We start from the raw sequence: 14,221 nt of genomic DNA on the forward strand, positions 1-14,221 counted from the left end.
GACTCGCTGGTCTGAGAAGCCTTGTGGTCACATTGTTAATGTCCCCATCCCTCCCTCGAGCTACAACGTTGTAACCAAGGGAGCAGCGTTGCTGAACCTTGAATGCATTGGCTTGCCATCACTTTACAAATCACTGGGCACAAACTGCACCTACGCTCAGCCTAAAGATAGTTTATTTGTAAAGTGCAGATTCAGACGGGGCTCTCAGGTCTGATATCTTATGTTTGTCTGGGAAAGTCTGTACTGTTTGTTTGAGTCAGGGAATTTGATTTATTACAAGGCCAAACCTTGATACAGAATACCTTCCTGGGGGAGGTAGAAATGTGGGTTTATTTGCATGTATCAGATGTGATACTCGTACTCTATAGCATTCAGTTACTAGAGTTGGCAATTACTGTGTTTATTACAGCAAATGATTTCTGTGTTATGACATTTGCAAGCTCTGACCCCAAATCAGGTTAATGAGTTAAATATAAAATCCTCCCTGTATGTAAACACACTGATAAATTAGGATGGATGAAAAGCAAAAGGGAAGGAAATGTTGACACATTAGTCTCCATTATCCTCCATCGTCTGGCTGGCATGATAATCACTGGAACACTTTAGTCCTTTTTTCTTCATGGAAAACAGGACAAAACCCGACTCTCATCAGCACAGTTGAGGACTCATCAGTACTGTAATGCTAAACTATTCATGCGCGAGTGACGCCTGAATGGTCGGTTCTTTAAATCTTCTTGCTCTCTGCTGTGGGCACACATGCTCCTGATGGTGAAGCCATTACAGCTACATTAACCACAGGCAGTAATCAAGCCTCTGCTTGCTTCTATCTACTTGTTTTGGGCAGCGCTGGAACACAGGGCAGTATTCATAGAGTCTCTCTGGCTAAGGTGAGGGGCTGGTACCAGTGCTGTGGTTTCATATTGCAGGTCAAATTTAGGACAGTGCTTCGCCCGTTTGTGGAGACGGGGGACAACGGGAGTTGCTCGTGTCTTTGGGAGAGATGTCATGTCTGGGCACAGAAGGTCATCTCACTGATCCTCCGTGAGGGGCTGCATCTCCATGGCCTCATGCGTTCCCACCACTGTGGCCTGTAGTGATGTTCTCCCTCATCGTTCCCTGAAGAGTTTGTTTGGATTTGACATTATGGCAGAAAATGTCAACCAAACTCAACCAGAGGCTACAGCCTGCCGTCGAGCCGTGGCCCACAGCACCATTGATAGGTCACACTCAAGTATCCAAGTCACTGTGGGATCTGGAGTGATTACACACTCAAACTCTGGTGGGGCAGGAACACATTGAGTTCTTCAGTCACAAATAAAAGCTGGCATGAACAAAAGATGTGTTGCAATCACAGGAACAACTAGAGGTGAACTCTCAAGAGCAAAGACCTCCAACTGGGTCCATGTCATATGAAACTCCTGAAAATGTCCAGTGGCACTTAATTTTCATGAAGAAAATTATTTAATGGCCATTGTTTGATGGAGTGTATCAGGTTATAAATTGGACCAACAGCTCTGAACTTGGGGTTCACTGGTCCATCACTGACTCCAGCTCGTCACTCAAAGGGAAATATGATGAAACAAAGAGTTTAAATGATAAAAAGACACCAGTTCAGATTGAGATGAACAGAAACATCAGTCAACACCACAGTCATCAGAGTGGCGGCCGCATCAGCTGATGGCGATGGGCTGGGAGGGTTCAACTGCAGTTAGAGGGCACGCCAAACAAATTAGAAGCTTTTTATGAAAATATTTTATCATCACATCAATTATTATATTGTCTCCAAGAGGAGACTGTTGAATGCAGTGATGTGAAATACTAGTTTGATGTTAAAAATGTAAAAAGGGGTAAGAACACTTCCTGTCTCAAAATCCTGCCCTCGTCTACAGACTCTGCATTCATATGTCTGTTTATGGAGGTTAGACTGAGAGGGGTTCTGGTCGCTGGTGTGCCGATAAAATGAAGCGCTTAACAATTAGCATGATGGTGAGAGGCTAAATGTCTCTACACATGGAGCAGAGCTGAACACAGCAAAGTGCAAAAATCCACTGCAGCTCCCTCTCTGCTTGATTGAACACAGCATCACCAGTTAATTTGTGTCAGTTATTGATCACATACGCAGCCCCGAGCAGAGAATCATATCCATTCACTTGTGGAAATTATGAAGTGATCTTTGGAGTTTTGAAAAATTCACAATTGAAGATGAAGGAGATGCAGCAATCACTTTCTCTCCTTATTTGCAGGATTAGGGATTCCTTATTTGTTGAGAAAGTTGTTTTAAATCCCTTCGGGATGATTTAGGTGGAAGACAGTGAAGCTAAGGATGATTTGTTCCCGCCGCCTGCTTCCTTGAGCTGGTTATTGTAGCACAACATCCTTCATCTCTGCCTCAGTGACTGAACGAAGGACGAAACAGCAAAGGAGTCACGCCACTTATACCAGATAACCCCAAAATTGCAAATAATTTAATTAAGTCATAATTATCTCTCCAGATGGTTTAATCAAAGTAACAGCTAATTACTGTATATTACTTTCAGGCTTGTTTCCAAAGACCTCACTCATGCTTGATCCTCCACTTTATGTATTTTCAAGTATTTTGGGTTTTTTCAAGGGAGGACTTTGCTTGTTCATTTGACAAATTCTGCAGGGCTCCTGTCTCACAAGCGAAAAGCCTCTTTGTAGTTCAGCATGATTCATCTCGGTGATGTTGGGGCGGGGGGGGGGGGGTGTACAAGGCTCTGGAGAGATAAGAGCAAAGCCCCCAGTTGATAAGGGAAAGAAAAGGCAAAACGTCTGAAAGACGAACAGTGAAAGGAGATTGTGAGGATGCTTGTTTTTCTATCACACAAGCACGCAGTGAAAAAGGAACATGAAACATTTAGATGGCCTTTTCTCTGCAACTGACTTCTTACAATTCTACGACTGCGAGGTTTGTATTCATGTGTGTGCAGTGCAACTGCAGTGAATGCATTCCAGCAGAGGAAGGACGCGAGTACATGTAGTCTGGATACAGATAATGGGTCCTTTTTGTCTCCACTGAAAAGACTGCAAGGCTAAAGAAAAATCTGTATTTGTAAGATTTACTCTCAACAAATGTGATAACTCGCCACACGCCAAGTTGATTTTCACTTCATCACTGTCAATATGGCTCACTTAGAGGCACAAATTAAGTTTTTGTTTCAAAATCTGAGGGCTGAAGCTGATTTTAAATACATTTTCACGCTCGGGTGAGATTATGCGGCGATCTCACTGCACCAAAGACATCGTCTGAAAAGGAGTTTAGATTCTCAGACCATCTATTTTTTTATGCTCTTAAGAGTTAGTACTCAGATAAAATGTTGGATTTGAAGTGTCCCATTGAGAGAAATGCAAAGTCTTGAAGCAGACTTGAAGTACTTGACCATAATGAAGTTATGTTCTCAGTACCTCAGAGGTTGAGACACAATTCCTCTAGAACTTCACAAAACTTTTAATTAGAAGAAAGATAAATACAACCAACTTTAAAAGATGGGTGTACAAGGTTTCTCTCCACAATTCATCTCCAAAGCTGGTGTACTGCATCATACAGAGACGGCATCAAATAGACAGAGCAGTGATTTTGACACCAGGTAGCAGGTAAACACAGGTGGTACTAATCAGGGAGAGAGAGGCTCCAACAAGCAGAACCTTCATTAATTGGTTGCACCTGTTTCTTACCAAAACAGCGTCTGTCAAAAAGGTTGATGCCACTAATTGTTAAGCATAATGTCAGTTAAACAAGTGTAAACCAGACATCAGTCACATTCCTGAGACTGTCACTGTTCATCTGTCCCTCTGCCAGTGTGGTTCAAGTTCAACGAGTCCCAAAACTGACTTCAACCCTTGTTGTAGTTCCGTCGCCTCCTGTCAGTCAGTGGGTTCTCAGCTAAACGCCTGAAATACCGTCTGTGGTTTATGTGAGCTTCAGGTATTTAAGCATTTTGTGCTGCTTCAGAAAACACGTCAGCAAATACCACACCTGGTTATTTTGAAGCATTTAAGCAATGAAGCAGTTTCCTTCAGGGGATCCTACACCCTCTAAAACCTCACTGCACCAATAAAAGGGGTGCAGGCCCCGCCCAAAACTGTACATAAAAGGAGTCTAGAACCCACAAATTATAGCGTCAGTTCCAACAGCGCCACCCACTGGCCTCCGCTCCACATACATGAACAGCTGAACATGAACAGTGAATCCCCCACGGATGCTGAATGTTGGACGATTTTCCAAGCAGGCACTGTAGATGCACTCCATACACCACAGATTTAGATTTAATAATGATAACAAGAAGAGGAGTTTATTTGTCTTTTTACTGTGGAATTATAGAGTTGAGGTGAGGGGACAAACTTTACCCACTGCAACAATCTGTGATGATGAAATATTGGTGTATTCCCTTGTGGAATCTTGTAGTTGCTGGTGTTACTGGACAATTCTGTGTTTTAAGAAGTCTGAGAGGCCAAATTCTCTCAAATACAATTGCAAATCAACCTGCAGGCCACTGCTGCGCCGCACCCAAGGGCTGAAGTGAGGGGAATGTGTCACCCCCACCCTGGACCTTTAACTGTCAGCCAGTGAATAAGCATATTTCCAAAATGTCAAACTATTCCAACAACAGTAAAGTTAATGTCCAGCTCCAGAGATGCTGCTAGTTATTTCGGGCCACATGATAAAACAGAAAAATCCACCCCCATCAATGAGTTATGAACCCATAAAATTGGCCGCGTATAAGATGAGCTTTAAAGCCGCTGTTATGACTCAGCTGTCATGCCTCCAGTTACTGCGCGAGCTGTTTGTTTTCTAATGTGCGAGTTCCCCTGAGCTGCCATTTTGACTCTGTTTTTGGTCAAGCATAAAGACACCATATTTAAATATTAGGTTATTCATTAAAACCTGCATGAACTGTGACATGCATATAATCAGAAGAATATAATGCATGCGATGGTCATCATGTTGAAATGGCAGCATCCATGTCGTCGTTGCAGGAAAAATGTCAGCGCAAAGACAATGGACTGTAACATTGCTGTGACATTAAAGCACCATCTTGTTGGAAGCTGTCTCTCTTAATTTGTCATTAAGAGACATTAGCGACATGCCACGGGCCCCAGATGGAGCCTTATTACACACCAATTAGATGTCAGTCGATGGGCGAATAGATGAGTCGACGGGAGGGAGTATGGCGGCGCGAGGGCATGCAGGAGAAGAAGATATATATCCCCTAAAGGTGAGGGATTGTCTGTACGATGAGCCACCAAACATCTGGAGATACTGATGATGATGGCGACCCTTTAAATGCACAAGGCACGAGGGTGATGTCATTCCTTTGGTGAATGAGGCATTACACAGCGACGAAGGGTGACGGAGGACCACCTACTTAATCTGTGGAGAGAGGAGGAGTAGTTACTTATGTCAGACTTGAGGGCCAGCTCATAGGACGGAGGCAGGTGGCTGAGGTTCTGGAAGGATCTGGAGAGCGACAGGTCGTAGGGCTCGGTGGCAGAGGTCAGGATGTTGTTCATCCGCTGGGGTCTCTCTACAGGGGACAGGGGAGGAATAGGTACAGCGTGGTCAGCGCAGACAGAGTGATGGGGTTAATGCACTGGGGGTCTTCTCTGGGGGGAGGGTCGGGGGTCAGGGTGGGTGAGAGCACGACTGCAGTGGTGTTAACTGACAATTTACAGATGGAACCTGATTTTTAGGAGATTATAAGGTCAAGAAGTTTGTTTGGGCTTGCAGAAGTCTGGTCACTTCAGTGGTTACTGGTTTATTCTGGCCTCTTGGCTCCAGAATTGCACTTCTTCACAAAGTGAACTGGAAGGTGCACACTTACCCCTCCCCCCCACCTCTGTTGATGAGCTACAGGAGGATAATACAAGGAGCCCCTCTATATTTTTTTTTAATTTGCTTTTCAACTGTGCATTTAGCCCAAAGTCAATTCCCTGCTCTACCGCTACATTTTACCTTAGACTGGCAACTTTGTTTGTAAAATTTTTCTTAAATTTGAACTCGTCTTCAAGCTATAGTTCAGTACTGTTGTCTCCATCTTGAGGATGAGCGTTATGACAAACAACTGTGTCATTACTGCGTCATGTGAAGAACTCTCTATCAGTATTTGATTACTCTGGTCTGCTAACATTTGAGAAGTCTATAAGGGCTACACAACGAGGTTATTTATCGACACTGAAGCTAGCAGAGAGCTAACAGGAGGTAGCCATCCGTGGTGGTGTCCGTTTCGGGTGCTCTGGAGCTTGTTCGTTATGAATCCGTGCCGCAGACAAACTCCACTTTACCTGGCAGCCACGAGCTTCGTGAGCATCGTTAGAACTCATTTGGTGAAGATTTGACAGCAAGAAACCTTAATTTACACGAAAAGAAGATGCGCAGTCGCTTTAAACTGTCGATGTAATCTGATTACCAAGGGGTTCTGTGGTTGGGGTTTGATGGCATAAATGTCACTCAAACTACTGGACATTTTTGCATCAATGAGAACGAGAGCATGTTTGTCTTGATGAAATCTGAGGAAACCAGGAGCTGCATCTGTTTGTGTGATTGTGGAACGCCTTTAACCATTCAGTGATATGTGTGGCTTCATCACGGCTGCCTGCACTACGGCGCTCCTGGGCTTCAGTATGTGGGACAGCCAGTCATGGGGCAGGAGGCGCAGCGGGACATAGGCAGGGATTTTAAAATAGGCCTGGGCAACTACTGCAGCAAGGAGGACAGGCACACACAACAGCAGGAACATGTGGTGTAGAGGGGAGACACTCGTCAGAGGGTTTGAAGATAAAGCCAGCTAGGTGGAGTGAAGATGGGGAAAATTAAAGGCCATGGACAGGAATGACTGAAACAATACACTGAGGCACAAAACAAAAGAAAATGGGTACAACCCCCAGTGTGCATGTAAATAATTCAACATGGGAGAAAAGGTGAGAAGAAAAAATACACATAAACACAATGTGTATGTGTATTACTTACCGTATCTCATTTGTCTGTGGGCTAACAAATCCAAGTGAGAAAAGAAGGATCAATGACAATCAATGAGCACAGTAAGTTTGTAGGTAGCTAACGGCTGCCCTTGATCAAAGCTACGTGGTTCCACCTGCACCTCTTCTTGAATTATGCAGCAGCCCCGATCGTTGCCAGGAGCTAAATAGATGTCAAAAGCACTGTTTGAAGAGTTTTATTTGGTCCTGAAAGTACTTTTGAAACACATTTCCCAGTTCTGCGTAAGAGGCAGACGAGCACCAGCAGGATGTGGAAAGTAGCGCCGTGCTAATGGTCAAACAACTCAATGACAATCTCGCCGATTTAACTTTGAAAGCCTTTGCAATTTTTATTTTTTTGGATGCTGGTTCCCTCTTTAATTGTTTAATTTCATTGTCATTTAGAGTAATCCCCTGCTAAACGCTCCTCTCCTTTCACACCAAATCACATTGGGAGAAATAGAATAACAGTAATTGCATTTTCAATAACTTCAGCAAACCGCACAGATGATCCTTTGATTATGACTTTTCATTTTCTCCCAAGACTCCTTTTTCATTTCCCCAGATTTTAATTTCCCCTGCAATTTGAAAGAGTCTGTCACAAGGACTGTTTGGCTGGCTTTCATTTGGAGGCAGACGGTGCAGCGTGTTATTTTGGGGAGTCAAATCAGGTCAATCACCATCGTTAAACTGAGAGCAGGCTGCGTAAAACTTGATGTTGCTCTGCTGGCGTGTATAAGGGTGGCTGTTCTTACCCAGTTTAGGTGTGAGCACCGTCAGGTCCAGGTGGCTGTGCTGGTAGTCGTGGTGGTGGTTTCCTATTCCAAAAAGAACAACATGTCAAGGGAATGTCAAGAGGATGCAGAGGTGGCGCTCCGTGATCTACGTGCTCTTCAGAGATTCATGGTGGAATTGTTTCTGACTCCTTTTACCACATGAACCCTCCTAACCAATGACGTCATCTCTGAAACACCTTTGACTGGGTTTTAATTTTTGCAGATGCTGAATTTACGCTTGTAATCCTGTTTCTTAAATGTTGTATTCAGTGCTTTATAACATGAAAGAAGCATGACTGATGACTGATGACCTTTACATGTATTAACTCCAATTATTCCATCAACATTTGAGCCACTTTGAGAGAAAACAAAAAGATGGGGTTGGAAAGCTCGTATCTACAGGTTATTTCTCAAATTTAAAAAAACAAGGTTCACCTTTCCATGTTCTGGTTCACGTTTGATTATGTAAAATTACTAACCAGTAACGAAATAAAACCACAAACCAAGACAAAGACATGTGAGGCTCACTACTAGCTTCAACTGAGTCTTCATAATTAATCCAAGGTTTATTTTTATAACTGGGTTTAAAAACATAAATGCAAAAAACAGAATAGCCGGGCTCAGGCCCTAATTAAGGGATTGCACTGTCCTTTTGAATCAAAGTTGAACCACACTTGCAAGGTGTGTCAAGGAGCTGCAGTTGGAGGAACTTCAGGTTCACTCTCAAAGCTCCTAGATGATCACCCTGAACTGCAGTCTGTAAAAAAAACTGTGAATTGCTTGATGCACCTTGAAGCCTGACAAGATGGTGTCACATGATCTTGGAACATTGTGATGTCACAAATCCAGCTTCCTCATGAGTGTTATTGGTCACCTGACATGGATTTTAGTCATTTAGTCATGTAGTCTGGTGGCGAAGTGGAGCAGTGGTCCTCACTGTGGCCCCCCATCAAGAAGGTTGTGGGTGGAGCCCCGGCTGCAGCACGGGGTCTTTCTGGGTGAGTCTCCATGTTCTCCCTGTTCCTGCTGGGTTCTCTCTGGTACTCCAGCTTCCTCCACAGTCCAAAGACATCAAGAGGGACCAGGTTAATCCAGACTCTAAATTGACCGTAGGCGTGGCTGGGAGAGCCAATGGTTGTCTGTCTCTATGTGTTGGCCCTGCCATGGACTGGTGACCTGTCCAGGGGGAAGGCTGCTGGGATAGGCTCCACCCCCACCACCCTCAACAGGAGAAGAGGGATGGATGGATGGATATTCATGTAGTCTAGTTTTAGTTGATGAATATTTTAGTCTCATTTCTTCGAATTGAATTAATTCTTACGTGCTAAACATCTGAGTATCAGTACTAAACTAAACTCTGCTGTCCCTGAAGACGAAGCTTCAACACAATGGTCCACAGACTGAATCCACATCACGGTGGTCTCTTCTGCCTGAGCGCTGAGCATCTGAAACGATCAGTGAACCTTCACTGCTCTGTTTAGAGATGGTAGACGTGTCCCGTGTTTGACGGCGTGCCGCTGCTTTGCCAGAATAATTGATTGTAGCCTCTTTATACGGGAACATGAAGGCAGCTAAGACTCATCCATCTTCGCCGTGAGGGACTCATTGGATGTTGCTCTAATATTGCGTTATTTGAGCAACGTAACGCCAGACCTCCGTCGATGAACAGCACTCAGAGAGTGAAGATATCTTTCAACTACTCACAGATTTTCTGAACAGCGGAGCAGCCGAGATTTGTGATTGCTGCAACTTATTTGCATTTAAATATGTTCATCTATCATCCTTGAAAAGTGCTCAAGGCCATAAAAACAAAGCTGTGATACCTTAAAACGATGTACAAGAGCTCCTTAGAAAGCTTTGAGCTGACGACAGGGGGCCGGCGTCAGTTAAAGATCAACGCTGTATTTCAATGATGGGGGTTTCCCAGCGGGTGGATGTGACATTTCTGACAAATGTTACTGAGATCTAAGGCAGTACGGAGGTAATCAGACAAACTTACTACGAAATTACTGATTAATCTCGGCTGAAATTGATATTAAAGTCTGGAAAAGACAAATGTTAAATGGTCGTGAGGAACCACAGCTATGAATCACAGCTTTAGCCTCCCTGCAGCTTTATGCTTTTATCAATCACAGGAGTTTAATCAAGGGAACAATAATATCAGCTGGAGAAGCTCAGCTAGACGACCCCGCCGTGACCTTGACACCAACACAACCATTTACTGTCTCTGGTGGAAAAACGCTCTCTGTCGTTCCTCAGAGACACAAAATGACACATAAATTTCACCCATAAAAACGTACCACGAGTGTTTAACCCCGGTTCAGAAGTTGATCACCCTGTGAGGCTGGTTGACTCGGGGGTGATCTCCCATTCTGGGATGTGTGTGTGTGTGTGTGTGTGGTGTGTGTGTGTGTGTGTGATTTAGCAATGCACTTCATGTGTGTTTGTTGTCGCAAGTGCCAGTTTTGGCCTTTTATTGGTCATAAAACAGCTCTGGAGGTGGATTGTAAAGTTTTTCATTTGTCTACGATGGGGGGAGATGGGGCCGGATGATTTAAACTGTGTGTACAAAACTAAAATATGAAATTGAAATAATTCGATCCTCTTTCGGGCGGCCCGGTGGAGCAGTGGTCCTCACGGTGGCCCCCCATCAAGAAGGTTGAGGGTGGAGCCCCGGCTGCAGCACGAGGTCTTTCTGGGTGAGTCTCCATGTTCTCCCTGTTCCTGCTGGGTTCTCTCTGGTACTCCAGCTTCCTCCCACAGTCCAAAGACATCAAGAGGGACCAGGTTAATCCAGACTCTAAATTGACCGTAGGCGTGGCTGGGAGAGCCAATGGTTGTCTGTCTCTATGTGTTGGCCCTGCCATGGACTGGTGACCTGTCCAGGGGGAAGGCTGCTGGGATAGGCTCCACCCCCACCATCCTCAACAGGAGAAGAGGGGGAACATGGAGGGATGGATGGATGGATGGATGATGGACGGATGGTCCTCTTTCATAAACCGCTTGTTTTCACAGGCTTGATTCCCACCCTTAACCCTAAGCGGGAATGGATGTGTCTCCCTCAGTAAATCCTGACTTTACTTTTGCCATAACAGAAATGAAATCATACCCTTTGAACCCTCCAGAGAATTCATCATCATCATCACTATCGTCATCATCACAATCATCATCATCATCATCATCATCATAACAACCAACCAACACAGCACCCAGAGCCCACAAATGATGAGTTTTGACTTCATTAGAAAATCCCAGCGAGAGCTGCAGAGGCGAGTTCATCCTGGGGAGTTAAAGTCACACCTCAGACAGTTTGATGAATCTCTTGTATGATTGCATTTACGCCGCTGTTACACCACAACTCAACGCCGTTGCAACATGTAGGTTGTTGATGAAATATTTCCAGTATTTATTTTCCCCTGTAACAAGCCTTGAAATGTTAGCACTCGCTTGCAAAAGGAGATTTTCCTGAGTTTCAGCTGCTGTAAAAGCCACATCTGAAGACAATGTAGGGAAATGATGTCAAAAGTACAAGGACCCCCAAAGACCCTGCTGCTCTTCTGGCCTAAACACACTTTTTTTTGAAAGTCAGCTGTAAAATATCTGCAAAAACCTAACATTGTTCCTCTCTAGTCGGAGCAACCAGCAAGCAACATTTTGTAGATGTAAACGTGCACAATAATGATTGAAGTACAAACTGAAGAAATTTGTTGAAAAAGAGGAGTACTGATTTAGCCCATGTCTGAAGTAAAGAAGTACAGGCTCTTGAATGTGCTGGATGGATGGATGGGTGGATGGGTGGATGGATGGATGGGTGGATGGATGGGTGGATGGATGGATGGGTGGATGGGTGGATGGGTAGATACTTTATTGAGCCCAGAGGGAAATTCAGTAAGTAAGTCCGTAGAAAGTATTGAGTGTTTTTTCTGTTCCGCCTGCCATGTTGGGCGTTTAATTTTCATCCATGTTGTCACGCATGCTGATGCTCCGCCCCCTTTCAATCATGAGTGAGTACAAAGGAATCTTAAACTAAACCGTTATCTGTGTCTCTTGTGTGTTTTACCTTGTATTTGTCTGCCGGGCATCAAAACTTAAGTCTTATCATAAAATGTAGAACACAAAGTACAGATAGTTGTGTTCAAATGTAGTAAAAGTAGTACAAGTAAGAAGTTGTCAGAAAAATAGTCAATTACAGATACCTGACAAATTGACTTAATACAGTAACAAAGTACTTGTACTTCATTACTGCCCCATCTCTGCCAACCAGTACTCAACATACGATCTCTTGACACCAACGGCGGCCTCTGAAACACATTAAACAGTGTTTACATCTGTTTTTGCTTTCTCAGTGGCTGAAGTTTGAAGCCGCTGCAGAAGTGACCTGGAAAGTGGGTTGAACGTCGGGGGACTTCTTCGTCGAGATATCATTTGGAATCATTCCAACTGACGCGCTGCCACCTCGGGTCCGTGTGACACCGATCTCAGTCATATGTGAAGTGTAGAATATACCTGCCTAGTGAGGATGCGTAATGCTGCAGCTCTCGCTGACAGGGAAGTGTGTCACTCAGAGGATTGGCTGGAGTCGCGCTGTCACTAATGAATTGAAGGCTTCCAGGTTCCGGCGGGTGGACAGAGGGGATCCCACTGTGACCCAGATCCATTTTAAACGCCTCGCTTGGGGGAAGCTGACGGACAGACGCTGGCTACGGAGAGAGCTCCTGCTATGTCATTATACTGGCAGAGTGGGGGAGCATGTGGACCTGGCGGGACAGATAGCCTCGTTTTAACCTTGTACATCTGAGCAGGGAAAGTTCCTCTGAACTATTTCAGAATTTAAACCTGTAATTGGCCTGAGATGCAGCCAACCTGAATGACTGAACAAGCAGGATCTGAACAGCCTCCAAACACCGTCACCCGTCAGAGACGCTGGCAGCAGCTTCAGTTTGTCAGTAATTTGAAGTGAAACTTTACAACGAAAGTCTAAACTACTGCGGCGAGTGCAGCTCCACATCCGAGACCGGGACCACTGCTTCAGCATGTCTCCGTCTGCTACAAACCAACTCTGGTCGCTGGCAGCTCAACAGCTCCTGTCACCAGGTGTGCTTTTCATTTCTGGACTCAGGAAAAAAGTTGCAGTCGTAGAAAGATGCGCGCCCCCCTCCTTCCTGGGACTTGTTCCTGCCCTGGACACTTCTGACCAATGAACAGTGATTGTTCTCATGACGGTTGTGACGACCACATTTGCTTCTCTCAGGTTTTGTGTGGAAATGAATGTAACCAGCCTCATCAGCTGATTCAGACCAGAGCAAACGATGGGTGTGACATGAAATGATCTGTTTGACAAACTGATTTTGACAGATGGTCTGAATGAATAAGGCTGGAGGGTCACAGCTCCAGATGGTTGCTCATGATGAGAGGCAGAGTCTCTCTGTTGGAGCTGGCGTCACGATTCAGGTACTTCCACTGTATTTGGTTCCATTTCTTTCTGTTAGTCTGACTGTGGTTGACAGGTTGGTGACCCAGAGAAAAACTATTGAATTGTGGTATTCTGGCTGTCGCATCAGGACTCTGAGGGTTCACGTCCCGTGCTGGACTTCCACTGTCCCTCATGACTCCGGCTGAATGTTTGGGCTCTTGTCAGGCTGCAGAATGAATTTTTGGATGATCAGATACCTCCCTGATGGTCTCGCATGATGGATAAGAGTCGGCCTGTAGCTCTCATCTCTTCTGAATGAATCCCCAGCTCCATTTGTAATAACGTCGTCTTGAACCTCCCCCACGTTTCACTGTTCAACCTTCCATTTGTTAGAGATGGACACAATCAGCTTAGAGTTTTAGTCTTCAGTCAGATGAGTTCAGTCATTTCAACTTTGAATTTGATGCCAACAGCTTCTTCCTCTGTCAGAGTGATGCTGAACTTTTATAAGAAAACTCTTGTGCCCTGTTGGAGACAGGACTGACCTTCTGTGATGACCCATTTGTGTTTCGTTGACACCTCCTCCACATTCTCTGCCATCGTATCTTTGATTAATTTCCCTGGAGCATCTTAGTGGCACATTTCAGTATATTAGATGTTTTAATTAAATGTATAGTTTCCTGGTAGCATTTTCCACTTGGTGCACTCATCTCATTATCATACTCCCAACTTATCACATCATTGAGTCTAAATTTAGTTTAATTTGCAATCTCACAAGCTGTAGCTTTGAAAGAAAGTCACTTTATTTTGTTTTGAACCCATTTCCAAGCAGCGTCAAGTGTCGTCCACGCAGCCTTACCCAGTGGAGATGGATCTCAGCGCCGAGGAGTCTGTGATTTACTAACAAGGATAAGCACAGATTTATCTGATGTCTTCTTCGATATGTCAGAAGTAACATCACACAAAGCTGCCGTTATCCTTGCCGTGGAATACGGGACTCCAGAGTCACAGGAATCCATGTTGAAGCAGAAAATAG

The 14,221-nt window shown here is 44.6% G+C and overlaps 1 protein-coding gene and 1 long non-coding RNA gene across 3 annotated transcripts in view; one reads left to right on the forward strand and one right to left on the reverse strand.

Annotated features, from left to right (window-relative positions):
• The window catches only part of LOC147244551 (uncharacterized), a 34,853-nt gene that overhangs the window by 5,998 nt on the left and 14,634 nt on the right, over window positions 1-14,221 (forward strand). The window lies entirely within an intron of this gene.
• Window positions 1-14,221, reverse strand: part of shisa6a (shisa family member 6a) — a 66,956-nt gene that overhangs the window by 4,961 nt on the left and 47,774 nt on the right. Inside the window, exons 6-8 of one of the 2 annotated variants that reach the window (XM_086185143.1) lie at window positions 7,752-7,814; window positions 6,989-7,009; window positions 5,418-5,546 (exon numbers count right to left, since the gene is read on the reverse strand). In XM_086185143.1, the coding sequence (XP_086041269.1) occupies window positions 5,418-5,546; window positions 6,989-7,009; window positions 7,752-7,814 (213 nt within the window). The remainder of the gene's footprint in view (window positions 1-5,417; window positions 5,547-6,988; window positions 7,010-7,751; window positions 7,815-14,221) is intronic. The other variant, XM_086185144.1, reaches the window with a different exon arrangement.

This window comes from Aulostomus chinensis, chromosome 18 (genome assembly GCF_037954235.1).
Source record: "Aulostomus chinensis isolate RoL2024-O1b breed Wild chromosome 18, RoL_Achi_v1.0, whole genome shotgun sequence".
Lineage (NCBI taxonomy): Eukaryota > Metazoa > Chordata > Actinopteri > Syngnathiformes > Aulostomidae > Aulostomus > Aulostomus chinensis.